The sequence below is a fragment of the Eumetopias jubatus genome, unplaced genomic scaffold (assembly GCF_037043125.1).
Source record: "Eumetopias jubatus isolate StellerSeaLion01/CBP00866 unplaced genomic scaffold, mEumJub1_p1.0 scaffold_1, whole genome shotgun sequence".
Taxonomy (NCBI): Eukaryota; Metazoa; Chordata; class Mammalia; order Carnivora; family Otariidae; genus Eumetopias; species Eumetopias jubatus.
In genome coordinates this window covers 161,734,434-161,760,830 of record NW_028274807.1, presented here as the reverse complement: position 1 = coordinate 161,760,830, position 26,397 = coordinate 161,734,434, and the positions used below count along the sequence as shown (strand labels likewise).

The 26,397-nt window shown below is 54.9% G+C and overlaps 1 protein-coding gene across 8 annotated transcripts in view; it reads left to right on the top strand.

Moving 5' to 3' along the window:
- The window catches only part of IQSEC1 (IQ motif and Sec7 domain ArfGEF 1), a 119,452-nt gene extending 95,617 nt beyond the window's left edge, over nt 1-23,835 (top strand). For 4 of the 8 annotated variants that reach the window (XM_028101562.2, XM_088027067.1, XM_028101569.2 and 1 more), the window contains exons 6-14: nt 677-843; nt 5,478-5,617; nt 6,079-6,108; nt 7,715-7,840; nt 9,081-9,180; nt 11,603-11,764; nt 12,565-12,741; nt 18,046-18,095; nt 19,410-20,517. In XM_028101562.2, coding sequence (XP_027957363.1) covers nt 677-843; nt 5,478-5,617; nt 6,079-6,108; nt 7,715-7,840; nt 9,081-9,180; nt 11,603-11,764; nt 12,565-12,741; nt 18,046-18,095; nt 19,410-19,967 — 1,510 coding nt within the window. In that variant the 3' untranslated portion in view covers nt 19,968-20,517. Of the gene's footprint in view, nt 1-676; nt 844-5,477; nt 5,618-6,078; nt 6,109-7,714; nt 7,841-9,080; nt 9,181-11,602; nt 11,765-12,564; nt 12,742-18,045; nt 18,096-19,409; nt 20,518-21,591 lie in introns of those variants that run through there. The other 4 variants (XM_028101565.2, XM_028101563.2, XM_028101567.2 and 1 more) reach the window with 3 other exon arrangements.
- The last annotated feature ends 2,562 nt before the right edge of the window (nt 23,836-26,397 follow it).

Sequence of the window (26,397 nt, the reverse complement as noted above, 5' to 3'; positions counted from 1 at the left end):
GGACCAAGGTTGGGAATGAGGACACAACAGGAGGACAACTCTGGGGCCCTGGGAGGGGGTTGTTCGGGCACTTCCTTCCAGGAGGGCTTCCTGGAGGTAGCGGCACTAATGGAGAAGACAGGAGTGAAGCCCATGTCGTCTGAGCTCCGATGACTCCTGCCTTAGTCATGGCACCCAATGGTTCCTCTTCTCCAGTTTGCCCCCCTCACCCACCCCCTCCCTGAGCCAGGCTCCTTTCATCTCAGGGTCCCAGGTAGCATGTCCAACACCCGCCATCACATCCCTGTTCCAGGCAGGGGAAGAGAGTGGACTCTGCCCTTTAAGGTACATCCTTAAAGATGCCCTCATCCCATCTGCTCATACCCCACTGGCCCAAAGTTGGTCACCTTCTGGGCTGCATCCAATTCCGAGGAAGCAGCAGCCTCAGGAAGTAGCGATCCTCACCCCACCCCCTATCGCCAGCAAGAGGACAGATGGCTGAGGTGTAACTAGCGTAAGGAGGAGCAGGTGTTACCCCCATTGACCAGATGTGCAAACTGAGGCTCCGAGGGCAGTGGCCAGCCTCAGCTGTTTAGTGCTGGGGCCCGAGCAGCGGCAGCCATCCTGAGGGAGGGGCAGACCTGCGTCCTGCCCTGACTGAAGAGGTCCTAACCCTGCTCCCTCTCCCGGCCCCCAGCCAGCGGTACTGCATCTGCAACCCCGGGGTGGTTCGGCAGTTCCGGAACCCAGACACCATTTTCATCCTGGCGTTCGCCATCATCCTGCTCAACACAGACATGTACAGCCCCAATGTCAAACCTGAGCGGAAGATGAAGCTGGAGGACTTCGTCAAGAACCTGCGAGGTGAGCCGGCCTGGGCCCGGGGCTCTGGCATACAGCCGTCCCTCAGAACACGTGCCCAGCCAGGCACAGGCAGAGCCAAGGGGCTGGGCTCCCACACACCCCGTCCTTGCCACAGGGACCCAGGGTGAGCCTTGGTTCCACAAACACGGCACAAATGACCCTGAAGAGTGCTGACTGCTATGACAGTCAGCGACACGCACGGTGGGAGCACAGACTGGGTCTCGTGGTGCCACGAACCTCACTTGTGGAGGAAGGATGCACAGGGGTTTGACAGGTGGAGGTGGAGAGGGGGTGCCAGGCCTAAGAAAGTTCGGCCCAGCATGCTAGGGTCCCCAGAGGCCAGATCGGGGGATGCGAAGGAACACAGTCTGGAGCCCGGGTGCTGGGTACCTCAGGCAGGCGGGGCTGGCCCACCCTGTCCCCATCACTGCTTGCCCCCCTCTCCTACGCTCAACGGTCCTTGTGAAACTGACTTGCCTGTGTGTGTGTGTGTGTGTGTGTGTGTGTGTGTGTGTGTGTTTTAGAGGAACTTTCCATCATCGCTATAAACAGGAAGCCCGTATCATTTGGCACACTTAGGCAGGCACTATAAAAATGAATTCAGTGGACGAAAGCACCAGAGCTGCTTCTGGCCGGGCCCCAAGGCTGAGGTGCTAAGGTGGGCAGGGGGAAGGGAGGCCTTCCTGGTGTCATTGTGGAGGAAAGGCATTGAAAAGGGGACAGCTGTCTCCCAGGTGCACCGTGTTAGCGGGAGAGCATGTCCTCACGTACCTAGAGTCTCTGGAAGGAAGAGGAGGGACTCTGTCCCTCTCCTGAGGAAACTCCAGCTGCAGTGGGCTGAGGTCCCCTCAGAAAGAGTGTCAGGTGTCCGGTGCGCATACATATGTGTGTGTGGAGATATGCGCACGCACACACACATTTTTTTAGAGAGGGAGAGGGAGAATCTTAGCCAGGCTCTGCGTCTAGCATGGAACCCCACATGGGGCTCGATGCCATGACCCTGAGATCATGACCTGAGCCAAAATCAAGAGTCAGACACTTAACCGACTGAGCCACCCAGGCGCCCCTGAGGGTGTCATGTTTTTAAAAAAGGAAAAAGCTGGTTTAAATCAGGTCCCAAGTCTGTGAGCTTGTTGAGCCATTTAAATGGACTCCTCTTCTCCTTTTTTCTTTCAAAGCCCCTGCTCTGTCATCCCCCTCCTGGGACAGGATGACCCTCCTGGGGTTTGAACTGTCCTAGCACGCCCCCTGGTGGTGGGCACCCCTGCAACAAGCCGGCCAAGGGGATGCCCACCCAGAGCTGGCTGGGCTGCCCCCTGTTCCCAGCTGGGGAGTTGGAAGCCCAGGGGCCAGGGCTTGGTTCAGACCACCCAGCTGATGGCCGTTCCCTGCACTGAGCACTCAGGGTGTGTGGCCCTCCGCTAGGTCTAAGGGGTGCTGTGGGCCCCGAGGAATTCAGGTCTCAGCTCCAGTTTCTAGGAAGCTGAGGAGTCTGGGAACTTCCTTAATCGCAAGTCAGCACCAGAGCACAAGAGGGTGGCCAGCAGATGCTTTGATGGGGCAGGGATGTGCGCTCCTCTGTCAACCCTACACCTCACTCCTCACAGGGCTGAGCCTGATTCTGGTCTTCACAGAGTCCTGTGTGGCCCCAGGGTGCAGAAAGCAGGCTGTACACGACATGCTGTTGGCGACCCCGGGGGAGTTTAAGGGTCTTTGTGATTTGACTGTGATTTTTTTTTTCTGCCTGGAAACCTCACCCATGTAATTGGGACACCCCCCACCCCCACCGCCCTGTATGGGGAACCACAGGGGGAGCCAGAAATGATTAGCCCAGAGGAAAGAAGGCCAGGGGAAGGATGGGGTTGCTGGGTCAGATACTGCCAGGCAGCCACCCTCATGTCAGTGGCCCTGTGGTTTGTACCACCCTTGCACGTGACCATCCCAGCAGTCTGGGGCATGGGGGTTGGGCATTATCATCCCACTTCTCAGTGGAGCAAGCTGCTGGTTCTGTCTTCTAAGCCTGGGCTGTTCCCACCAAATCCCATCTTTTCCAGCCAGGAACTCGGGAGTGTTCTGTTCCATCTTCCTTGTGTTCCAGAAGGGTAACTGAGGCAGAGAGGGAGGGGATTCGCCCAGGATCACACAGCAAGTGCATGGCAGTGGGGGGAAGGCCTCTAGTCTCCCCAAGCCCACCTGGTGCTCTGCACTGGGCAGATATCCAGCTTGTTCTTTATAGAGGAAACCATCCCCCCCCCACCCAACATACACTGGACACATTTTCTCTGGAATTGCTCACCCCAGTTCACCCAGTAGGTCCAGCAGCAGGACCACCTCTGGGGGGTTGGAAGATGGGTAGGGGAGGAATAGCTCACGAGCACGGAAGCCGGATGAGCAATGCTTTTATTTTATTGATATTTGTTCTTGAATTCTCTAGATTGATTTTTTTCAATGGGTATTATCCTCACAGTTAAAAAAACAAAAAACAAAAACAAAGTAATATAGCCTAGCAATCACATTCCTTGCTATTTACCCAAAGGAGTTGAGAACATATGTCCACACAAAATCCTGCACACAGATATTTATAGCAGCTTTATTCATAGTTGCCAAAACTTGGAAGCGACCAGGATGTCCTTCAGTAGGTGAACGAATACATAAACTGGCACCTCCAGACAACGCACTGTTATTCAGCACTAAAAAGAAATGAGCTATCAAGCCATGAGAAGACCTGGGGGAGCCTTAAATGCATATTACTGAGTGAAAGAAACCAGTTCTGAAAAGGCCACAGCTATATGACATTCCAGAAAAGGCAAAACTATGGAGACATAAAAGATCATGGTTGCTGGGGGTTGGAGAGAGGGAGGCATGAGTAGGTGCAACCCAGGGGAGTTTCAGGGCAGTGACGTTCTCCCCTCTGACACCACGATGGTGGGTATGTGCCATTAAACATTCATTATCGAATGCACAACACCAAGAGTGAATCCCAGCGTAAACTGTGGACTTTGAGTGAATGATGTGTGAGTGTAGTTTCACCGATTGTAATAAATATACCACTCTGATGCGGGAGGTTGGTAGTAGGGGGTTGGGGAGGCAGGTGTTATGGGGAAATCACTGTGCTTTCCCCTCAATTTTGCTGTGGACTTAACTGCTCTAAAGATCAGTTCTAGGGGCACCTGGGTGGCTCAGTCGGTTAAGCGTCCGCCTTCGGCTCAGGTCATGATCCCAGGGTCCTGGGATCGAGCCCCGCATCGGGCTCGCTGCTTGGCAGGGAGCCTGCTTCTCCCTCTGCCTGCTTCTCCCCCTGCTTGGGCTCACTCTCTCTCTGAGTGAGTGATAAATAAATAAAATAAATAAATAATATAAATCTTTTTGAAGATTTAATAAATAAATAAATATTTATTTATTTATAAATATTTATCTTTTAATAAATAAATAAAATCTTTTTGAAAACACATACAAAACACAGTTCTAAAAAAGTAGTCTGTTTAAAAAAAAAAAAAGTAGGAAAGATCTGTGGCGGAGCCCCTCCCACCCCTCCGTGTGCCCGGGTCATTCAGTCCCTGGTGTACCGACCAGAGCCCCTCTGCTCTCGCAAGTACCAACGTGTGTGACTGGTTTTACCCTCGTCTGTTTGGCACCTTGCTTTTCTCATTTAACAAATCTAAGAGAATGTTTCCGTATCGGTTCCCTATGGCCTTGCTCATTTTCCTGGCACGTGTGTTTCATTGCCCTCCTGCGCGGCGGTGGGTTAATCAGTCTATTAATGGGTACATGGGTGAACTCCAGTCTTCCGCTATTTAGAAACCATGCTGCAATGAGTCACCTTTTTGCGTATCCTGTCTTGTGGGATAAATTCCCCCCAAACGCAGTCAGTGGCCCAGAGGGGGTTTGAGTTTATAATTGTGACAGGCAAGTGGCCCAGCGCAGGGACGGAACCACGCCCGGGTCCCACCAGCAATGTGTGAGAGGCCCCTTCCCACAGCCTCGCCAACGGCACCAGTTACCAAACCCCTGGATTTTTGCCAGCCTGCAGTCTGAGGACTGGTGTGGGTTTGCGTTTCTCTCCTGAGTGGGGCTGAGTTTTCCTCACAGCAGTTTTTCAGGGTTGAGCAGAAAGGGTACGTGCCTGTTGTCAGAGCAACGGGGGTTCAAAGCCAGGCCCCCAGCTTCTGCGCCCATGATGTGGATGACAGCTAGCAGCAGGTGCATGGAATTCTCACTTTCTGGGAAACACCAGGGCTGCTCTGGCTTCCCCACAAGATCTCCGGGAAGCCACCGGTGGTGCTCTTGGTGGTCCACTTCAAATAAGACCCCCAGCTCAGAGATTCAGTCACATGGCTAGTCAGGGGTGAAGCAAGAACTTGGGCGCAGGCCTGTTAGCAAGCTGATGTGCACAAAGCCCTCGGAGCATGGCTGTGCTGGCCTGGTCCTGGTGGAAGGATTCTGAGACACTTTGTAATGGACTGAAGATGTTCAGCGGCTGTGGGTTCTGCTGAGGACTGGGGAAAGGGATCACCATTCTGACTGGGTTTAGAAACTGGTAAATGAGGGGTGAGCCTGGGGCCCGAAGCTGAGTGCTGCCACCGCCACCCAGGCCCTGGCCCTCCCTGACACCTGGCTGCCGTTCTCTTGCCCAGGTGTGGACGATGGTGAGGACATTCCCCGGGAGATGCTGATCGGGATCTATGAGCGCATTCGCAAGCGGGAGCTGAAGACCAATGAGGACCACGTGTCCCAGGTGCAGAAGGTGGAGAAGCTCATCGTGGGGAAGAAGCCGGTATGTGGTGACCCAGCGTCCCTGGCTCCCTCACTCCCACCCACCCCCACTCCATGTGACCCCAGGCCCACCTCACTGGCTTCGGCTTCGGAGAGCGGCCCTGATGCCATTTGGAACCTGGCCCCTTAGGGGCAGGGTGGTGGAATTACTTCAGGTGTAGGGTGGCCCCTGCTGTTTGGGAATAACAACCATTGGCTCTGGGTTCTATTTAAAGAGAGCCTGCGGCTCTTAAGAAACCAACAGCCAGAGTTGTGCAGTGGTCCCTTGGTGGCCCGGGAATGCCTTCATTGCTCCCTGAGAGTTCTGGCTGCGAGAAATGTGTGTGGCGTGTCTGGACAGAGGACATGGGAGCCACAGGAGGGGTGCTTACCTACTTGGATGTCGTCCCATCAGCTCTCTCCAGGCCCAGGTGCATTTTTTGGATCATTAATACCTTTGTTTGTTTCATGTTTCCTGCATAGATTGGATCCTTGCATCACGGGCTTGGCTGTGTGAGTATCCTTCTGCTTTTACATTCTGGCTGATATCCCGCCCTGGGGGTGGCCCCCGTGTCCTTTGTTCACATCACTGCCTCCCCTAGCTCCCAGATCTACGATTCTAACTGCTTGAATTAATTTCTGGAGCACTAAGAAATTTGATTTTCATAATTATCCCAGCCTCGAATCTCTGCAGGCCCAGAGACTGCGGCCGCAGGGCACGGGTTGGGCCATCAGGCTAGAGCAGATAGTCTCCTTCCCTCTCATCTGAGCCCGACTGAGCACTGAGGCCAAGGCTTGTCCCCAGACCCGGAGGCACTGTGCCTGAAACAGACAATCCTTCCCACTCCGCCCACGCTCTGCCCCCTGACACTCCATTGTCACAGCTTGGAGCAGGTTTGCCTGCTCACCCCAGGAGCACCTGGACACACAGCTAACCTGGCAGTCACGTGGCACATGCCGTATGTGTCTGTCTCTCCCTCTCGCCAGGCAGCCCTGTGCTGCGAGAGTCAGCATCACAAACCTGTCCGTTTCCCCCTCTTCCCAGCTTCCCCCAGAGGGAGACCACTGGGTGCTGCCATGACCGTGACCTGCCCTCACCCGCCTTTCCGGCCCCACCTCTCACCATCCTCTCCCCTTGGTACTTTTCCTCCAAACAGGGCCGCTCCCTGAGCGCGCCCAGCCTGGGCCACGCACTCTCTTCCCATCTGAGGACTGGGGAAAGGGATCGCTATCCTGACTGGGTTTAGAAACCTAAATGAGGGGTGTGCTGAGCTTGAGCATCCTTGCACCAGGGCCCCTGTTGCACAGTGGACCCTGCCTGCCTGCCATGACACTACCCAGCACGTCCTGGCCCTTTACTAACTTGCTGTCTCTTGTGTGAGCCTGGGTGCTCTCAGAGCCATAATCGGGCCTCCCAGATGGCTTGTCACCACAGCCCTTAGACACCGTACAAGTTGCACCTGGCCTTGAGAGCAGCTTGGGCTTTGGCAGGCAGGGGGCTCTCACATGAACCCATGCTAGGCATGTTCAGAGTGGAGGCCCAGGCCAGGCCCCACAGAGTGGTGGCAGCTGGCTCAGGACTTGGGACAGGGTTTTTCGGGCATCAGAACCGTTGGGATTCTCCAGGAGGGGCCTGGAATCTGCTCCCGGCTCTACACCTTCCCAGTTGTGTGGCTGAGGCAAGTTGCTCAACCTCTCTGTGCCTCAGTTTCCTCACCTAGAGTAGACACTCTCTGAAGAAACCTTGACAGAGACGACCGGGCTTATGTCTGTGACGGGCACTTTATGGGGACTCAGGGATCATGAATTTCTCACTGGGGGGGGGGGGGGCTACCATGTGAGTGTGATGCTCTAAGAAGTCTGGGACCTGCCTGAAGGAAAGAAAGGGAAGGAGGTGTCACGAGAAGCAGGGGCGCTTTCCACGGCCCTTCAGGAGAGCTCCTGAGGAAGAGCGGGGGAGAATTGCTCGGAGTCCAAACACATCTGCTCTGCTGCGCACGGTTGGTGGGAGAGGGCATTCTCGAATGCCAGGCCCACAGGCTGGGTGCCGAGTGTGCTGCCTGGGCTCTAGCCAAAGGGCAGGGGGCTGACTGACAGCAGCGCTTCCCTCCCCACACAGGTGCTCTCTCTGCCCCACCGGAGGCTGGTCTGCTACTGCCGGCTTTTTGAGGTTCCAGACCCAAATAAGCCCCAGAAACTTGGACTGCACCAGCGAGAAATCTTCCTGTTTAACGACCTCCTGGTGGTATGTGGTTCCCCACAGTGTGCCGTGGCTGGGAGAGCGGCTCAGGGTGGCCTTGACCTGTGCCTCTGGTCTCTGTGTGGCCACGTCTGCTGGCGCTCCGGGAAAGGCACCCGTGGGGGTGGGGTGCGGGTGACAGGGCTGGATTTAGCCCCACGGTCTTTGGGTTAGCAGAGGCAGAGTCTGACTCCCAGCACTGCCAGTGAGCACAGGGCTTCACTGGCTTCTGGAAAAGCCCGGAGGGGCATCTGGGCCCTCAGCCCCAACTGTTCCCGGAGGCTCACAGTGTCAGCAGGACTCCTCTTTGGACTGTCTCTCAGCTGTGTGGGCTCCCTTCTCAGGCAGCCTCTGTCCAAGAAAGGAATATCAGCTTTGGCAGCTGCAGGCCTCACCTGCCCCCTCTCCTTGCATCCCCGGCCACCAGTGGGATTTTCTTCGTAAGAGTCTGAGCCAAGGCCTCACTGCATCCCAGGCCCAGTGCCTAAGCCACTCCCGGGGGCCAGGCAGGTGCCGTGCTGTCTCATTGGCTAAGCCTGGGTCACTGCCCACCCCCAGGACTACTGGACTGAAGGTGACAGAGAGGGAGTTCCCCAAAGGGAAACTGAGGAGCTTCCTGCCCGGAAAAAAGGTGGCATGGGTGCTAGCCCCTGGAGATAAAGATGCCTCTGCAGATAGTAGGGCGAACCTATCCTTTGGGTCTCTGTCTCTCTCCCACATGCCACAGGTTTCTTGCTAGAGGCCCTTGTCCCTGATCCCTACCTGCTTGAGAGTCAGCTGTTCCTCTCTGATTACTGAGCCTGGAATCTGGACCTGTGGGTTTCAAGTCCTTTGTTAAGAGTCCCTGACCTCAAGCAAGTTACTTCAAACTTCTGAGGCTCCATTTTCTCCTCCAAAAGTAATCTTTCAGGCGGTTACAGTGCTCAGGTGGGGTCCTAGGCATAAGTGCCTGGCCCGGCGCCTTCAGGGTCCTATGCCATGCCACCATGCCCATCACCTCTCTGCTAGCTTGAGGGGTGTCATTGCCAGCCAGGAAGACACCTGGGACTTGTAGGGACAGAAGCCAGCATCCATGTTCAAAGATATGCATGGGCACACAGCCCTCTCTCCTGCCCCAGAGGCCTCCCTGACCTCTGAATTGCTGAAAGGGTTCTGACATTAGGCCCACTTAGAATCCTGAGCTCCCAGAGCCGCGCCTGGGCAGTGAACATGATGGGACTCAGCCCCTGTCTCCGGCTACCCCCAGGTTACCAAGATCTTCCAGAAAAAGAAGAACTCCGTGACCTACAGCTTCCGACAGTCCTTCTCCCTATATGGCATGCAGGTCCTGCTCTTCGAGAACCAGTGTAAGTCTGTGCTGGGGGCCTGCCGTGGCCTGGCCATGAGCGTGTGCCCTGGAGCGCTGGTCCACGCGTGGCCGTGCGCCATGTGGCAGGAGACGGCGTCACAGCTCTTGCCCTGTAGTCAGGAAGCGCTGCGCTCCCCAGTGATCTCCCCTTCCGCCTGGTTCCCGAGGACAGAACCCCAGGGTGGTGCTCCCACGCGTGCTCTTATTCCCGCGTCACCAGCGGAGAGCAGCTTGTAGACCAGGAGTCTGAGAAGCAGCAGTAATGGCGAGGAATTTAATAACATTGTACATGGTGGTTATCACATTTACTTTTTCTGTTCCTTCTGCTTACGAGGGGTAAGATTTTTTTTAATTTAGAGCAGAGTGTATTCACATCAATAAAAATTTGGCGGGAAAACATCAAGTTAAATGGCATAGGTGATGTGCAAACATAAGTGAACACACAGGTGAGGTCATGCCTGAGGGGCTGTGGAGGACAAGATCTCGGCCCTGAGCGGAGAGCCTGGGTTCAGGTGCTGCTCTCACTCCCAGTGGCTATGTGGCCCAGCTGTGTAACCTCTCCGGGCTCCATTCCCTTTGTCTGTGAAGTACCTACCTCATAGACTTAGCTCAGTCCATGCACATGAAGTACTTAGAACAGCTCCTGAAACAGGATTTATTCTTAGCTGCTACTGAAAAGTCTCCTCTGGGTATGAGTGGGCCATGGGGCCTAGGGATTTTGTGGGGGAGCTGATACCCCCACTGACTTCTTCTGTTGACCTGGTCCTTGTCCAACACCCAAGCCCTTCCCTTTTCCTCTCTCCTTCTTTGTCCCATCCTTGTTGGGGGTCCCTGAGCTGCAGGCTGAGCCAGGCCTCCTGAGTTGGGGGTAGGGGTTGGGTCCTGCTGCCTTGCCCATTCTGAACCGACCCCAGGGGAGGCCTGCGCCCGTGGAGTGTCATGGTGACTCCAGCGGCAGGGAAGCCCTCGTCCTCTTGGACAGGTCGCCAAGCTACCATCTGATCAGCTGTCCATCTGCAGGTTGAGAAAGTACCAGGGACCTGTGGCTGGGCCATCCCAAACCCTGAGGCCTGAGGGCTTGGATTTGGGGCTCTTTACCCCTTCTCAGTCCCACATGGAACTGGCACCTGCTGTGTCCCCAGCCCTGCCATCTCTCCACCTCCTGCTCTGTCTGCCACACCCCAGGCTGGGAAGCCTGCCTTACCTCAGTTTCCACCAGGCAGCCCCAGGGAGCATAGTGCCATCCCACATCATCCTGAGCAGCAGGCCCCCTCTTGGAAGAAGTGGCAGTGGTCGTGATGCTCACAGCAGTGGGCCCCACCAGACTGAATCCTCAGGCAGAAGCTGCGCCATCATCATTTTTAGATTCCCAGGGTTTAGCCCTCAGTCCTGGTTACAAGGCACTGGCAGGAGCCCCAGAGTTGACGCTGACATTTCTATGGGACATTCCTTCATACCACGGATCTTAGAGTGGTGGCCGTCGAGCAGTCCCAGCTCAGTTATATTATAGTCTATTTATAGATTTATTTTTTAATTCGTTGAGCTGATTCTTAAATCTTCATATTAAACTTCTAGTTATTTTTGACTTCTCTTGAAAACTGGGATTTGGCATTGCTAGGCCCGCATTCCCATGCGGCAGTCTTGGGCTGCACGCCCCTCTCCCTACTCTCTCTGTTGCTCTTAGGTCTCATGTGGTTTGCTTCCTATATTTAGGGAACATGCTTGGGCCTCTAGGTATTTGAGTACCCAGCCTTGACTGCGAGGTCTGAGCAAAAGTGGGATCGATGTTTGAACCAAGAACCTGCAAACACCCACTGAGGAGAGAGGTGCTGCCAGGGGACCAAAGCCACAGAGACCCCATGAGCTCCGAGGTGGCACCAGACAGGTCTGAGCAGAAAAACACTGCCCTCAGCGTAGAGTGCCTTGGGCATGGGCCACCCATGATGCATCCAAGGGAACTGAGAGTCTAGAGGCCATTTGGTAGAGAACAGAGCTCAGTGTACCCTCAGAATTGTCTGAGGTGACCAGATAAAACTCCCCACCCAGCACAGGACGCTACCTCTGACTCCTGGACTTCACCCCTAGCCACTCTCTCAAGCTTCAGGCAGTGACCAAGGACCTTGAATTGAAGGGTCCAGTCTCCATGACCTTCAGGCTGAGGAAGAATGGGGGCCCTGGCCTCTGTCTAGATCAGCCATATCTGCCCCCAACTTACAGACGGAACAACACAGGGACCCAGGTCGGGAGATGGGGATTTCCTGGCAGTCCCTGTGGTCTGTACTGTGGATGCCTTTCCTTCCCCGGCTGGACACGTCTGCTGAGAGCCTGGCTCTCAGACTTCTTAGTATTTTCTTGACCAGAAGGGAGATTGCAGAGGTCACACAGGGACCCATGGGTTCTTCTCTCCTCCTCCTTTGCAGACTACCCCAATGGCATCCGGCTCACATCTGCTGTCCCCGGAGCAGACATCAAAGTGTTAATAAACTTTAATGCTCCCAATCCTCAAGACCGGAAGAAGTTCACCGACGACCTGCGGGAGTCCATTGCGGAAGTGCAGGAGATGGAGAAGCACAGGATAGAGTGTAAGTTGCAGGCCCCCTGGAGAGGAAGAGCCAGCAGCCCCAGCATCTCTGGGGACGCTGTGCGGCCTCGCCTGTCCTTCCCACGGCCCTGTGACAGGACAGCCCACCTGCCCAGGCCAGAGGCGGCGGCATGGGGAGGGCAGCTGAGGCCTCCCTGTGAGAGCCAAGGCTTCAACGGCCCAGGCCCATCCTGCCTGTGGGACCACAGGGCATGTCCTGCGAGGGCCCTGGTTCCCTGGTCACCCCACGAGACAAGCGTCCCCAGAGTTCTGGAGCTGAGCTCTTTGCACTTTGGTGTGGTTATTATTTGTCTGTCTTCCGCATCAAGGCCCAGCTGACTGATGGGATCACAGCCGAGCCCATCCCCTGGGTTCCATCAAAGCTGATTATAATCCTTCCCTCTCCTGGCTCCAAGCCTCGGTCCCTAGAGACACATGACTATCCCCACCTTTGGCCCCCCTCCAGGGCAAGGCCAGGTTACCCCTTGCTCATCTGCAGGCCCAGGCCAGTCAGTCTCCTTGTCGGCCCTCAGGCCTGCAGAGTGACTGTCTTTCCTGCAGACCCAAGACCCACGCCTCTCCAGCCTCCCTCCCAGGGTTTCCTTCCAGCTCCCCTTTGTGAAAGGCAGCATTCATACCTTCTCTTTCCCAAGCCCTGGGCCCTGACTTCTCCCCATGCCAGGCAGATGGCAGCTGGGCCTGCTGCCAAGCCTGCACAGAAGGCCCTGGTCCCATGCCCACCCCGGGCTGTCCCCTCAAGGCTGTGCTCCTCTCACCGGTCCCTCGCCCCCTCTGTTTTAGCGGAGCTCGAGAAGCAGAAGGGCGTCGTGCGGCCCAGCATGTCCCAGTGCTCCAGCCTCAAAAAGGAGTCGGGCAACGGGACGCTGAGCCGGGCCTGCCTAGACGACAGCTACGCGGGCGGGGAGGGCCTCAAGCGCAGCGCCCTCAGCAGCTCCCTGAGGGACCTCTCGGAAGCGGGTAAGAGCCGGGCTGGGTCCCCCTTCCTATCCCAGCGCATGCAGGACTCAGACCAGGCAGCTGGGGCACGCGTGGTGCGCCGGGAAGGGCCTGCGGTGGCGGCCGGTGGTGGCAGCAGGGCTCAGACAGAGCACTTTCCCGTGACCGTCCCCAAATGTAGCAACATCTGACCACGCAGAGCGGGTGTCCCCTGAAGGCCAGAGGCAACAGGACCCACTTGTTAAGGCAGAACAGCCAGGAGGTTACCCCCGTTCTCCCTTTCTCCTTGTAGGGGTTTCGTTTATTCTTTTATTTGTTTTCCGGAAACTGCTCTCACGCAGAGCGAGCCAGACCCCGCTGATGGATGTGTCCCTTGTCCTCTGTGCTGCTGCGTCCCTGTGTTTTATGCTGATGAATGAAATGGAGTGAAGCCCCCCAAACTGTGTCTGGAGACCCCCCTCTCCTGCTGTCCCTGGTCTTGCTTCCCTCACAGAGGTCTCCCTTCTTGGGAAGCCCAGGCCCCCATCCAGACCAGAGCCGGTGGCTGCAGCTGCCCCTGGGATGTCGGGGGGAGAGCCCTGGCAGAACTGTGATTTTTGTTGTTGTTTCTTTGTTTCTGTGTGTGTTTATTTGCTGCCAGCCTCTTAACACCCAAGCAAGCAGCATCTCTTCAAGCCTCCCAGATTTCCCAGGGCGGGGGGGGGGGGGGGTGCGCGGAAAGCATTGGGGGCTTCTGCTGGCGGCCCCCACCTGGCCAGGTCCTCTGAGCGAGTGTTGCTCCAGCCTGCTTGGCCCGCAGCGCTGTCAGAGGATTCGTGGAGGACAGCCCCCCCCCCTTCCCATCTAGCCAAGGCATCTTCTCCTAGAAGCCTGATTAAAGGCCCTGGTTTGTTGGAGAAGACCCCATCAGGCCGAGATCGGCCCCCTCCCCTCCTGGGGGCTCACCAGCCCACCATGCCTCAGGCACTACCCCGCAGCCAGCTCTGGGCCCCGCGACGGGAGCCTGCCTGGGACCCCATCCTGCCCCTGCCCCACCAGCAGTGCTGCTTCCCTGCGGCTTAGTCATTGCCCAGAGGTTTGTTTTTTCTTTTCTCTTTTTTTTTTTTTTCTTTTTTGAGTTGGATTTTTTTTATTTTGCTTTTTTTTTGTCTTGTCACATTTTTTTTTTCCATAGTAAAAATCAGAAATCCATTGCCAGCATGAGGGTTAACCCAGAGTTTCTCAACCCCTGCAGTCTTGACATTTAGTGCTGTGGGGGGCTGTCCTGTGCCCTGCAGGCTGTTTAGCAGCGTCCCTGGCCTCTACCTACGAGATGCCAGGAACACCTTCCTCAGTCATAAGAGTCAGTAATGCCTCCAGAAATTTCTAGGTGTCCTTGGCAGGGGTGGGGGGCGGGGGACACAAAAATAACCCCTCGTTGGCAAAACTGCCCCTGGTTGAGAACCACTGGTTTTCCCTATGGCTTGTTAAACCCAGCTAAACATAACTGGACTGCTCTGGGCCTCTGCAGGCTGGGGCCTGGGGCCTCTGTTTGAGTTTGTGCAGTGGGTAAGCCCTGGCCTCTCTGTTCTCTGATGCAGTGCCCAGAGGGCTGAGGGGTCTTGTCCAGCCCCTCAGGGTAACTGTGGCTCTGTTGAAACTCAGGCTCCCACCATGGCCGGGATGGCCCTCATGACCAGCCACATCTCTTCCTGCTCCTGGGGGTCAGGGAGAGCCGCCGCATGCCCAGGCCCATGGCCACGTGAGAGACAGAGCTCTGAGATTCGGCTGCTTTCCATTTATTGTTCCTGTTGCCACTGTCATTTGGGCATTCTGAGCTAAGAAAAACTCTAGGGATGGGAAGTCTTCCCAGGAGACAATGAAAAGAATCCCCAGGGAAGAAAGCCCCCTCTACCCAGGAAGCTTGGAGGGTGAGGCAAGGGATGTAGGAGTGCTAGCAGCTGCCCTCACCCAGACTAGGAATGGGCCACCTGGGATCTCCAGAGGGAGACTGGCCGGTGTCAGCAGCCATCCCGGAAGATGCTGGGCTCAGCGGCCGGAGACAAGGAATCCAATGCCCTGGACTGGGTTGGGGTGCTGCTCTCCAGAGGCAGAGTCACTGCACCCACTGCATGGCCCTCACCAAGATGAGCTCGTGGAGAAGAGGCAAGGCCTCGGGGCACCATCTCCCCTCGGGCAAGCTAGCGCTCAGCGGTTGGCGTGTCACCACTCCTGAGAGCAGCTGCGAGAGAGTGACCTACGATCACACAGCATCCCAGGAGACGACACACCTCAGACGGAGACCTTGGAGACCCAAGAGGCAGTTACAGTTTGGCCCACGAGGAGACCTCCAGGAGCCCCTGACGTTCTCAGAGCTAGAGGGAGGGGCCCGAGCTGCGAGGCCCCGCCCAACACCCCCCACATGGTCTTCCATCGCCCGGGACCCTGTGCTCAATTCAGTGGCACCAGAGTCCTGCCGGCCTGAGATCGAGGACCTGCAAGGACCAGGGACACAGGTGTGACTGGGCCTTAGCCCGTGGCCCAGATCAGTCAAGTCATGGTGGACACTCTCCCCAAGCCCCCCACATCCTCCTGCCCTTCCCAGTCAAGCTACCCAGCACCGGTCTCCAGAAAGAGGATGTCTCCCAGAGGCCAGAGGACCCGCCTGCCCCTGTCATTGCTCCAGGGCTTAGCCGGGGCCCTGCATGTCCTGTACCACAGCAGCCCCCTCAGGGCAGAGTTGGTGGCTCCTGGCAGCCAGTGGCCAAAGCAGCACCAGCTCAGCCTCTGGCATTGTTAAGGGCCACAGGGTGAGACCCTGGGTCAAGAGCCCCTGCTGCATCCTGTGCCGACACTGAGGAGTAGGGGGAGGCTGTGAAGAGCCATGCTGGGAACCCCTTCCGGATATGGTTTCTGATCCTGGCCCTGGTTGGCCTGATCTGGCTCTAGGAGAGGTACCGGGTCGGGTGGGGCTCACCTGTGGCCGGTGCAGGACCCCAAGAGAGAGGGAGGGTACCTGGAGTCAAGAATGCAGGTGAGGGATAGTGTGGATGCATGGGCAAGAGCCGCTGTCCCGGCACACTTCACCTCCGTTAGTACATGGTGTGTGCATGTATGCACACCCCGGACACAGGTCTACACCGAGCAGGTGTCTGTGGGTTGTGCCTGTAAGCGGCTCTGGGACTGGATTGCGGAGAGCTCCTCTGGGGATACCCCACATCTCGTGCCGATTTCAGAAGTTGAAAAGATGAATTCTAAGAAACTTAACATCACTCAAAGACATCCAGGATAAAACTATCTGAAGTCTTGGCCCACATGGGGCAGGAAGAGGGTTTTGTTCTACTTCAGACTAGATACCATATGGAGCCCCCAAACCTAGCTCCAGACCTGGCGTAAGTCCCACTGGGAGAAGCAGGGCAGTCAGAAGACATTGCTGGGCACTGGCAGGGGTGGGGGTGGGGGCGTGGGCTAGCCTTCCTCTGTCCCTGGTCTTCAGTCAGGGGAGTCCTCTAGGCTTAGAGGAGCCAGAGAGCTGACTTTAAAACCCCAAAGACAGAGACCTAACTGTCGGCATTTCTGCATGATGCCACAATATCCTGAGTGTCTGATGCTCATGTCCAGCCCACTCGGAGGAAGGGGCATGCCCATTTCACAGATGCAGAAGCTGAGGTAAAAAAAAAATCAAAGGAGCACCGGGTGGAGTCACTGTCCAGCCAAAGGGCCTCCTCATGCTCCATGTCTCTGGACCACTGTGTTGAGACAAAAAGCAGGAAGAGAAGAAGGTCAGGCCCTCTTCTCACACCAGCTGAAAGATGAGGATATGCGACCTTCACCTTTCTTCCAGCTGGGAATAAGGGCCAGGTCCTATTTGGTTCTCCCTGGTCCTCAGCAACTGGTAGAAAACCCTCTTGCCCTAATCTTCTATGTGGCCCTGTCCTGAGCGAGCTCTGAGGCCCCCTCAGAGCTCACTGCCAGAGTCAAGCAAAGCTCCCAGCTGGAACTCGGGTTTGGGGGTTGGCAGGCAAAGCCAAGGGACCAGATGTCCCCCCGAGTCTGCTGTTGTATGCCCAGGATCAAGGCTGTGTCTCAGGCATAGTCCAGTACACTCGGATGCCATGGACCCACAGACCCATTCTCTCTGTGAGCCACGGAGAGGCAGGTCGCAACCTTTCCATCTTCCAGGCTCCTGGGCTCAGCCTGGGTTCAGCTCAGAAGACAGCGTGGCCAAGCTTCCCAGCCCCAGAGGTGAGCAGGCAGACCTGGGTGTGAATCCTGCTCACTGTGGGAATTGGGCCAGACAGCCCCCCAACCAGAGCTCTCCTCCTTGGCATAGACGCCTGTCCTTCATTGCCGTGGGGCTTGACCGAGAACAAAGGTGCTTGGCTCATGGCCAGGGCTGCACAGATGGAAGCCTACAGAATGTCAAGTGGGAGACCCCTTCTCTGTTCGGTCTTCTCATCTGCCTTCCTGAGAGCCGGTCGGAGACCAGACCCCGAAGCTTGGGCACCCACCCTTCCTGCCAGCCTCAGTGTCCTGCAGAAATCCATGGAGACAGCCTCCAGAGGGACTGGGGTGGCCAGGGTGAGCCCTGGGCATCCAGAACCAAGAAGACACAGCCTTCCTCTGACATAGTCAATCTATATTGAGTGCCTACTGTGCGCCATGTGCTGGGGATATTAAAAAACCATTGGCAGGGAGCACTCATAGCTGAGGGAATGCTTGTAGCATCCAGGGCGGGGGGGGGGGGAGTTGCCCACAGAAGGGCCCTCCCAGCAGCCCCTGACCCTGTCTCCTGCCCCTGGCCAGGGCACTGCACAAACCAAACAAAAGGCTCCAGAGGCACATTTGAGCCCCCCCAGGAGGAAAAGACAGGATGCCAAGTTTAGTTTCCTCCTAACCATCAACCCCACCCTGCCTGTGAGGGGGGAGATGTATATGTATGTACAAATATGCATATACATGTGTATATGAAATCCACGGAAAGTCAGGGCTGTGCAGGACCACGTTTTATTTGTTTTGAGCCATTGGAGGAGCTGCCCCTGTCCCGTCATTGTCCCCTGTTGGCAGGCGGCTGGGGCCCCACCTGTGCACGTGCCTCAGCCCACCTGGAGGCACCCCCTCCCCGCAACGGACTGCCAGTCTGGGAGAAGGGGTATGAAGTTGGGGCTGGTTGAAAAAGAATTTTTTTTCTTTAAACCCCCCCCCCCTTTTTTTAACTCGTTACTGCCCTGCCGCCGGCTTCCCCACGGAGCCCGTCCTCCGACCCTTACCCGGGCCTGTGGCGGCGCCGGCGGCGGCCCGGCCTCGTGTCCGCGTCTAACCTCTGGTATTGCATGTTCTGGGCAGGGAAGCGAGGGCGTCGCAGCAGTGCGGGATCGCTAGAGAGCAATGTGGAAGTAAGTAGGAAGCGCCTACGTCCAGCTGGCTGTCGTGTGTTGCTTCCCCAATCCTTGGTTTATATCCGTTGTCTTTTTTCTCTCGTCGTTTTGTTTTGTTTTGCTCCTCCTTGCCCCCACTGCACAGAGGCGCAGACACGCCCCGCGCCCCATGCCTGCCTCCGCCCCGCTGCATGCCAGCTTCGTCCACCTAGAGTCGCCCGTGCCTCTCACCGCTTGTTTGGGCTGGACCCACGGGGGAGGTGGTTCTGGATTCTGTGTTTTAGTTTCCGCTTAACCCTGTCCCCGGTGGCCCCCCGAGCATGGTTAACATCCCAGCTTCCCGGCACTCCCCCCGGGGTCCCCACCTGCCAGCACTGCTCCTGGGTGGGAGGCACCGCCGCCAGGCGCCCATGCACCCTCCACCCATGCTGTCCTGGGGGCGGGGGAGGGGCGGGCAGGGCGGTTTTGCTGGTCTCTTGACTTCCATGCCCCGCCATCCCCATCGCTTCCTTCCTGGAGTTTCTATTGCTGTGTGTCTGCAGTCAGGGCACTGTGGACTTGCTTAGCTAGCTCGGGGGAGGAGAGCCATGAGAGAAAGAAAAATTCAGTGTGGATTTCATGAGATTTCATTCATCTTCCAACCATCTCTATATTACTGTTCACATCTTAACCTCAGCTTGCAGACCTTTTTGTTTCCTTCTTTTTCCTTGTTTGGTTTGCAGTAGGTAGCTGCAGTGAAATGCCTAGGCAGCCCGGCCACCCAGAACAAGGTTCCCCGAGCCCCTCCTGTCTGCACCACCAGCTTCCCGGAAACCTCGGGGCCCACACAGGCAGGGCAGATGCCCTTGCACCTGTGGAGAGGACCCAGGAGAGCGTAGGGTGCAATTTGAGCAGAGCAAGAACGGGGTCCTTCATGCACACCAGCCCACCCCACTCCACGCCGCACACGCCGCTCACAGGCACCCCCAGGCCAGTTGTCCTGATCCGAAAGCTCAGGCCGCCTTCCGTGTCAGGACGAGAGCAGAAGTCACACTTGTGCTGCTGCTGCTGCTGCTTTGACCAGACGGGAGGGTCCCTCGTGCCCTGCCCCACCCCCACTTCCCTCAGTGGAAGGCCACTTCTGAGTCCCTGCTGGCCCCCAGTAGCATGAGCGGAGGTGACGCTAACCTAGCCTCACCCAGCCCCGCCCTCTGCAGCCAGTGAGTTGAACTAAGGCTTAGCAGTCAGTGGGTGAACTTTTTACATTGAAAAAAAAAAGAAAAGAAAAAAAAATCATTCTGACATAGTGCTTTAAGATCTTTTAATTTTGATTTCTATGAATTTCCTTTTTAGGGGTCCATCATTAGCAGTCCTCACATGCGCCGGAGAGCTACATCAACACGAGAGTGTCCATCTCGCCCACACCAGACTATGCCTAATTCATCCTCCCTCCTGGGCTCCTTATTTGGGAGTAAGAGAGGGAAGCCCCCTCCCCAGGCCCACCCGTCCTCAGCCCCTCCCCACCCGCCCCCCCACCCACCGGGCCTGCCCCACCCACAGCACTCTGTGGCCAGCCATCACCAGGGGCCTGTCGAGGGCCCCCCGCAAGCCCCGGTGCATGGGCACCACACCCAGTACTGCCACATGCAGCAGAACCCGCCCCCCTACCACCACCACCACCACTACCACCCCCCCCAGCACATCCAGCATGCACACCAGTACCACCACGGCCCCCACGGGGGACACCCGCCCTACGGGGCCCATGTGCACAGCCACCCACCGCTGCCCTCGGCCCATGCCGGCCACCCGGGCCACCCGGGCCACGCAGCGCACCACCACGGGCAGCCCCCTGCCCCGCCGCCCCCCACCAGCAACAAGGCCAAACCCAGCGGCATCAGCACAATTGTGTAGACAGCCTGGGCAGGGTCCCAGACTCCCTGGAACAACTGCACACCACGTAGAGTCATGCCCAGGGGCGGCCAGCCTCAGACCAGACCCAGGGCACTTGTGTTTCCACCTCTCCCCTCTGCTCCCCATGGCCTGGATGGAGCCCCCTGAGCCCACAGGGCTTACGTTGTAGGGCACAAAGCTCCCGATCGCACTTAGCGTGGGTGTCCCGGGTTCCATCCACTTCGACCCCAGGGGTGGGCCTCGGCCACCATCAGCCTTGAAAACGGTGCCACCGGCCACATAGCTGTTGAACTGCCCCCCCCACCCCAAAGCAGCCCTCAGCTCTGCTCCCTAACTGTACACGCATATGAAAACCCAGCCTAGGAAAAGAAGAAACGAGACACAAAACCAGAGACAGAACAAAAAACAAAACAAAACAAACAAAAAACCCAAAACTTGCTGCATTTATTGCTCTTTTATTGACAATGGGCAAAAAATTAAGTAGACCTGATATGGTTGATGAAAATAACGTAAGTAAACTTTATATAATATAAATATATAAATATATAAATATATATATATATATACTGTATAGGTAGTATTTGTGTGTGAAAGGAAACGTCTCAGTCCACAAAATTAGCAATATAGACTTTACAAGGATCTCCACTTACCTGATAAGAAGACAGTACCTTACATGAATGTGTGAGAGAGAGTAAACCAAAAACGTAAATGCTAGGAACAAATTCAGATACTTCCATATTTTCATAAAAAGAAGAGAAGTCCCTCCAGGACTGGCTCAAATCTTTACGCGATCACTACTAACTGTGCCAAGTAACATAGCATTTAACTGTTTAAAAAGTCCAATATTGCTTTGTATAAATCCTTATTTTATTAACAGAAAACTATCATAAGTACTCAGTATTATAACTGCTCTGTTATTTCAGGTAAGCAAATAGATAAAAATGCAGTAAACTCTACAGTAGCAACTCGGAACAACCAGTAACTGGTTGTCTGAGGATATTGGTTACACAGATTCTTAGACACTTTAATGGCTGCGATAACTGTGAATTTCCATGATCCATATTTCTTTTATATGCATATGATTTAATGCACACTCATTCAGAGTCCTCCGAGGGGGGGCACCCATCCACGGCAGAAGTGTTCATCTCCAACATGAAAACGGCCAGCTCCCATCCTCGTCTCCCCAACACCATAACTTACTCATCCTGTCTCCAACCGCAACAGGCACGAGCCCCCGAGCGAGTTTCCGCCGGGAACCGCTCCGAGCCCGAACGCTGATTCTAGCATGTAGCAACCCAGGGCAGTGTGTGTGTTTCCCATTTTGTTTTCTGAGTGGTAGCCGTGATCATCGTGATTCCATGTGGCCATGTGCTAGCACAACACCCCCCCCCCCACCGTGTCATCACCGTGGCCCCTCTGACCCCGGCCACGAGTGCCGGCCCTCGCCAGCGAAGCCCCCCGCTGCCTTCTCATGGTCCACTTAGCTGCCAGGGCATCAACATGACTCTCAGCTGTGCTCTTGTCGCTTCCGTGTTGTGGTGACACCATCTGCCCCCCCCCCCGGGGCCGGGCGCCACAGGCGTCTGGTTCTGTGACTGAGTCACCCACGGGCCGTACTTTGTAGTTTCAGCCCTTCGAACCACTGCAGCCGCCAGTGCTGTGCTCCTAAGCCGTGGGACCCGAGGACTGCCCCACGGCCCCTGCCCCGGCGGAGAGCCCTTTCAGAAAGGGCGAAGCTAGTGCGGGACTCTGCGGGCCGCGGGCTCCGCGCTCCGTGGATGGCGTGGCGTGGCGTGCCGTGGCCAGACGGCAGGACGACCGAGGGGAGCCCACCTGGCAGGCCAGCCGGGGCGGGGCGAGGGGGTCCTGCCCGTTTCCCTCCCCACCCACCCCTTTGTCATATCATCAAGGCCACCATACCAGCAAATCTGCAAACCGAGCACTTTGTTAATCTCCACAGAGAACAAATACAGCAATCTAGAGTTTAGCCTTTTTTTTTTTTTTTTGGAAGAAGTGTGACTTTAACCTGCCCACCTTTATCTTCCCATCGGTGTCGTGTTTCTCTCCCAGAAGGAGAGAAGTAAAAAGCACGGGTGTGTCTGATTTGGTCCAGGCTGGCGGGAGGCTCCCCGCTCCTGCTGGCTCCTAAATTCTTTGGTTTTCCTGCAGAGTCAGGCTCCCCGAGGCATTCTCTGTCTTGCAGTTTAAAGGATGTCGTTCTGACCAGGAAAAGTCGAATTGTACTGCATGCCACCCGGCGTCAGTCGTGCGAGGCCACACTCTATGTATTGTGTATTTGCAAACTATATCAGTGTTACTGTTGACAAATAGTTGAAGTAAAGTGGTAACATATGAAATATGTCGGCTTTTCTTCACTCTCTGTACCAATAGTAGAGTCTAACTGTAAACTCAAGGTTGTTCCAGAAAAGATACAGGCTGTTTGGCACCAGATTGCCCTTTCCGAAGGGACAACCACTAATGAAAAAGAAGAGATGGCAAAGCCGATGGCCAGGGTGGGGGGCTCTGTTCATCACTGTCCTTCGTGCTCCATGGGCCATTCAGAACCTTCACCTCCAAAGCTGTCATCCGTGTGTCCTGAGGCTTTGTTGGGGCGTCACAGGGCCGGATCTAGCGAAAGGGGGCTTCTTGAACAAATTGTTTCTCCCCATGTTTCCAACTTCACACAGAGTGTTGGGCTCAGGTCAGTGGGGTTTCATCACTCTTTGTGTTGTATTTACAAACTCATCATGGGAAATGCTTCCAGAAGGTACATTGTTCCAGTAAGGAGGCCGGAGCCACGCTGCCCAAGTCTCGTTTGGGCAGCAAAAGTTTCTGACAAATTACTGTGTTTCTCCGCCCCCCCCCCAGTGTTGCTTTCATGGGATTGTTCTTTCTAGACCCCAGCCTGCCACCGAGTCACAGCTGTGGGGGCCTATCTTCCATCCCCCCCCCCCCGATAGGCAGCAGGATGCTGAGCACTGCACTGTCAGGACACACTGGGGACATTTCTCTCAAGTCGCACAAATTGTTCCAATTAAACAGTAATTTCTGACAGGAGCAGGAGACCCATAGTGGAAGTGGCTGATAGCATCACAAAAATCTTTTCTGGGACAACAATTAAATCATGTATTTGTATTTTTTTTAAGTTTATGAATGAATTGTACAACAATGTAAAAATAAAGTTCATCCTAATATGATGTGCACATCTTGCTTAAAAATGTCTTCAGTCACCCAGTGTAGAGCGATTTTTCCATCCCGCGCTGCATGCAGCAGAAGCCTCTTGTTTTTCTTTAAAATGAGCTGAAAAGACAGTCATCGAATACTTAAACATGACCCTAGGTGTTGACTCAGCATTCCATATGAAGCTGTGTCTCTACAGGTAAGCATGCATCTTACAGTTTCGTTGTAAAATATCATCACCCTTCCTGCCCGGAAATGGAGTAATTCTGTCAAGTGTCTTCAATCACAACAATAATCAAGGAAACAGATGGCGAAACAAGTCAGTGTGAAGTGGGGGTGGTGAAAAGGGACAGGCGGGAGGAGCTGTGTACCCCTTACCTGGCGGGCGCACACACTAGCCTAACTGCGGCCACATCGAGGCCCCACGCAGGACCCGTCTCCTCCTGGGAACTGTCGTTCACCTTCTAGTTGTTTTAATCAATTAACACCAGGTCTTGAATGCATACCGTTCAAAGACTTCGAGAGACACCTCGCTCCCAAGAGGCCCGGTACCCGCTGTGTAACTTTGGGCAGGAAAGGAGTGCTTTTGTTTTAATATGCATTCTATTTGTGAGTAGTAACAGACTCTATTGATGTAAAACCATAGCTGTGATCATGTGGAGAAATCAAATAAATCCTTTAAAACTCTCGGGTTTTTACTTTGTCTGAAAAGTCCAGCTGTTTCCCTATTGAGCAGGCACAGAGAGCTCTCCAGCTGACCACTTGGCCCCGTCCTTGTCATGACGGCTAGCAGCAGCTTTCCTGGAAGACACGGGACTAGGGGCGCCTGGGGGGCTCAGTCGTTAAACGTCTGCCTTTGGCTCAGGTCATGATCCCGGGGTCCTGGGATCGAGCCCCGCATCGGGCTCCCTGCTCGGCAGGAAGCCTGCTGCTCCCTCCCACGCCCCCTGCTTGTGTTCGCTCTCTCACTGTGTCTCTCTGTCAAATAAATAAATAAAATCGTAAAAAAAAAAGACACGGGACTGACTTTAATCGAGGGTGCTGCTATAAGACTTAAAGGTACACATCACAGCGTAGGCACGGATGGAAGTTTTCAAAGGGATTTATAATTTCTAGCCACTTTCAACAAATTTGGTGGTTCCATTGAGTTAGAGAGGATCTGGCTTCTTTGAAGTGTTGAGATGGACTGGGAATGCCGTGGGGGGAGCCAGTCCCCAGATGCTGGAGGAGAGATGATTTTATGAGGGCAAAGCAGCCATTTTCCCACACGATGGTGAATGTGATGTGCAAAAACCAGGAAGGTGAATTCTGGTTCACCTGTGAGAACATGATGGGCTTGTACGATTTCTCCTTTCCTGGAACCAAATTCAGCTCCAGAGAATACTACCTTCAAGTTTCCATTTCGTACCAGAAAGTGAAGTAGAACTGGTAGATCTCATTTGTGGAACCCAAAAAAGGTTAATTTTAGTGACCAAAATGAGCTGTGGCCCACCCCTCATAGAGAAGTGACTTGGGGGACGCCTGGGTGGCTCAGTCGGTTAAGTGTCTGCCTTCGCCTCAGGTCATGATGCCAGGGTCCTGGGATCGAGTCCCACATCAGGCTCCTTGCTTGGCAGGAAGCAAGGAGCTTCGCCCTCTGCCTGCCGCTCCCCCTGCTTGTGCTCTCTCGCTCGCTCGCTCGCTCTCTCTGACAAATAAATAAAATAAAATAAATATATAAATTTATATTTATTTATAAATTTATATTTATTTATATAAAATAAAACAAATAAAATAAAATAAAAGCAAGGAGCAAGCAAGCCTGCTTCGCCCTCTGCCTGCCACTCCCCCTGCTTGTGCTCTCTCACTCGCTCGCTCGCTCTCTCTGACAAATAAAATCTTAAAAAAAAAAAAAGAAGTGACTTGGGATCAAAAGAGGTGCTCAGACTTGTGCAGCTGGGGGGCCATTCCTTTTCCAGGCTACTCCAAGGCTCTTCAGGAGGTGAAGCTGGTCATTGAAATTCTCTGAAACACTTAGCTGTAGTTTTGTGTCTGACGTCACGACGCACCCACAGGGCCGCGCTCCCCAGCTGCTTGGTGTAGGTGAGCTGCTAAACGGGCGCTTGGAGGAGACAATTCTCTGGGTATTGCATTTGTCTCCCCCACCAGATTGTGAGCTCCCTCCCACTTCTCTGTGTCTGGTGACCAAGCACAGGACTGGTCTTGTCAAAATGCATCTCAAAATGAGCTGATGGCTGCAAGCGGGAGTGGGAGGGCATAGCAGAACCACTGGGCTGATCTTAGCCTGTGTAAATCACCACCACCCTCAAAAATGTACAGAAGCCCGTTCGCTCAGCCGTTTGCTACCTTTGACATTGAGAATTCTGGCTGGAGCCACACAGGACACAGACTTCTACAAGAGTGGTTCATACTGGCCATTTCCAGCCCCTACGTGCTGCATGTTTTTAGCCTTCATTTTACTTGACCTCTGGGCAGCTTCCAATACTGTTCACACATATTCCTTCCTAAAACACTGTTTTCGGGGTGCCTGGGTGGCTCAGTCAGTTAAGCATCTGCCTTCAGCTCAGGTCGTGGGTCCTGGGATCGAGCACCGCATCAGGCTCCTTGCTCAGCGGGGAGTCTGTTTCTCCCTCTGCTTCTCTGCTTCTCCTTCTCTGTCTGCCGCTCCCCCTGCTTTGTGCTCTCTCACTCTTGCTCTCTCTCAAATAAATAAAATCTTAAAAAGAAAGAAAGAAAGAAAAAGATACACTGTCTCCTTGGCATCTTTTATTCCACTCTATTCCTCTCTGAGGATGCCCTCAAGTCCCCTTTGCAGGGTAATACTCCTCCGTGGAGCCTTGCAAGGTTGGTTTGAGGACCAGGCTGAAGCCTCTTCCTTCACTTCTCTCTCCAGGCCTGCAGTTTTAGCCAACCTTCTGTGCACCCGCAGCTTCCAAATTTCCATGTCCAGCCCAGACCTCTGTTCCAAGCCCTGTGTTCCCTTGGATCTCTCAATCATGCCCCAAACTCTTTATGTCTGCCACCAACCTCACAGTCTCAGACAGATACACACCTGAAACCGAGGCCCCTGCTGTGTTCCCTGTTGAGGCAAATGGCACCACCACTGAGCTGTACACACCAGAACTTAAGAATTGTTCTTGACACCTGTCCTTTCTCTTGACTTTCCAAGTCCATTCTGTCACCAAGCCCTTTAGATTTTTGCCTCCGACGTATTGAATCTATCCATTTCTGCACATCTCCTCCCTGGCCT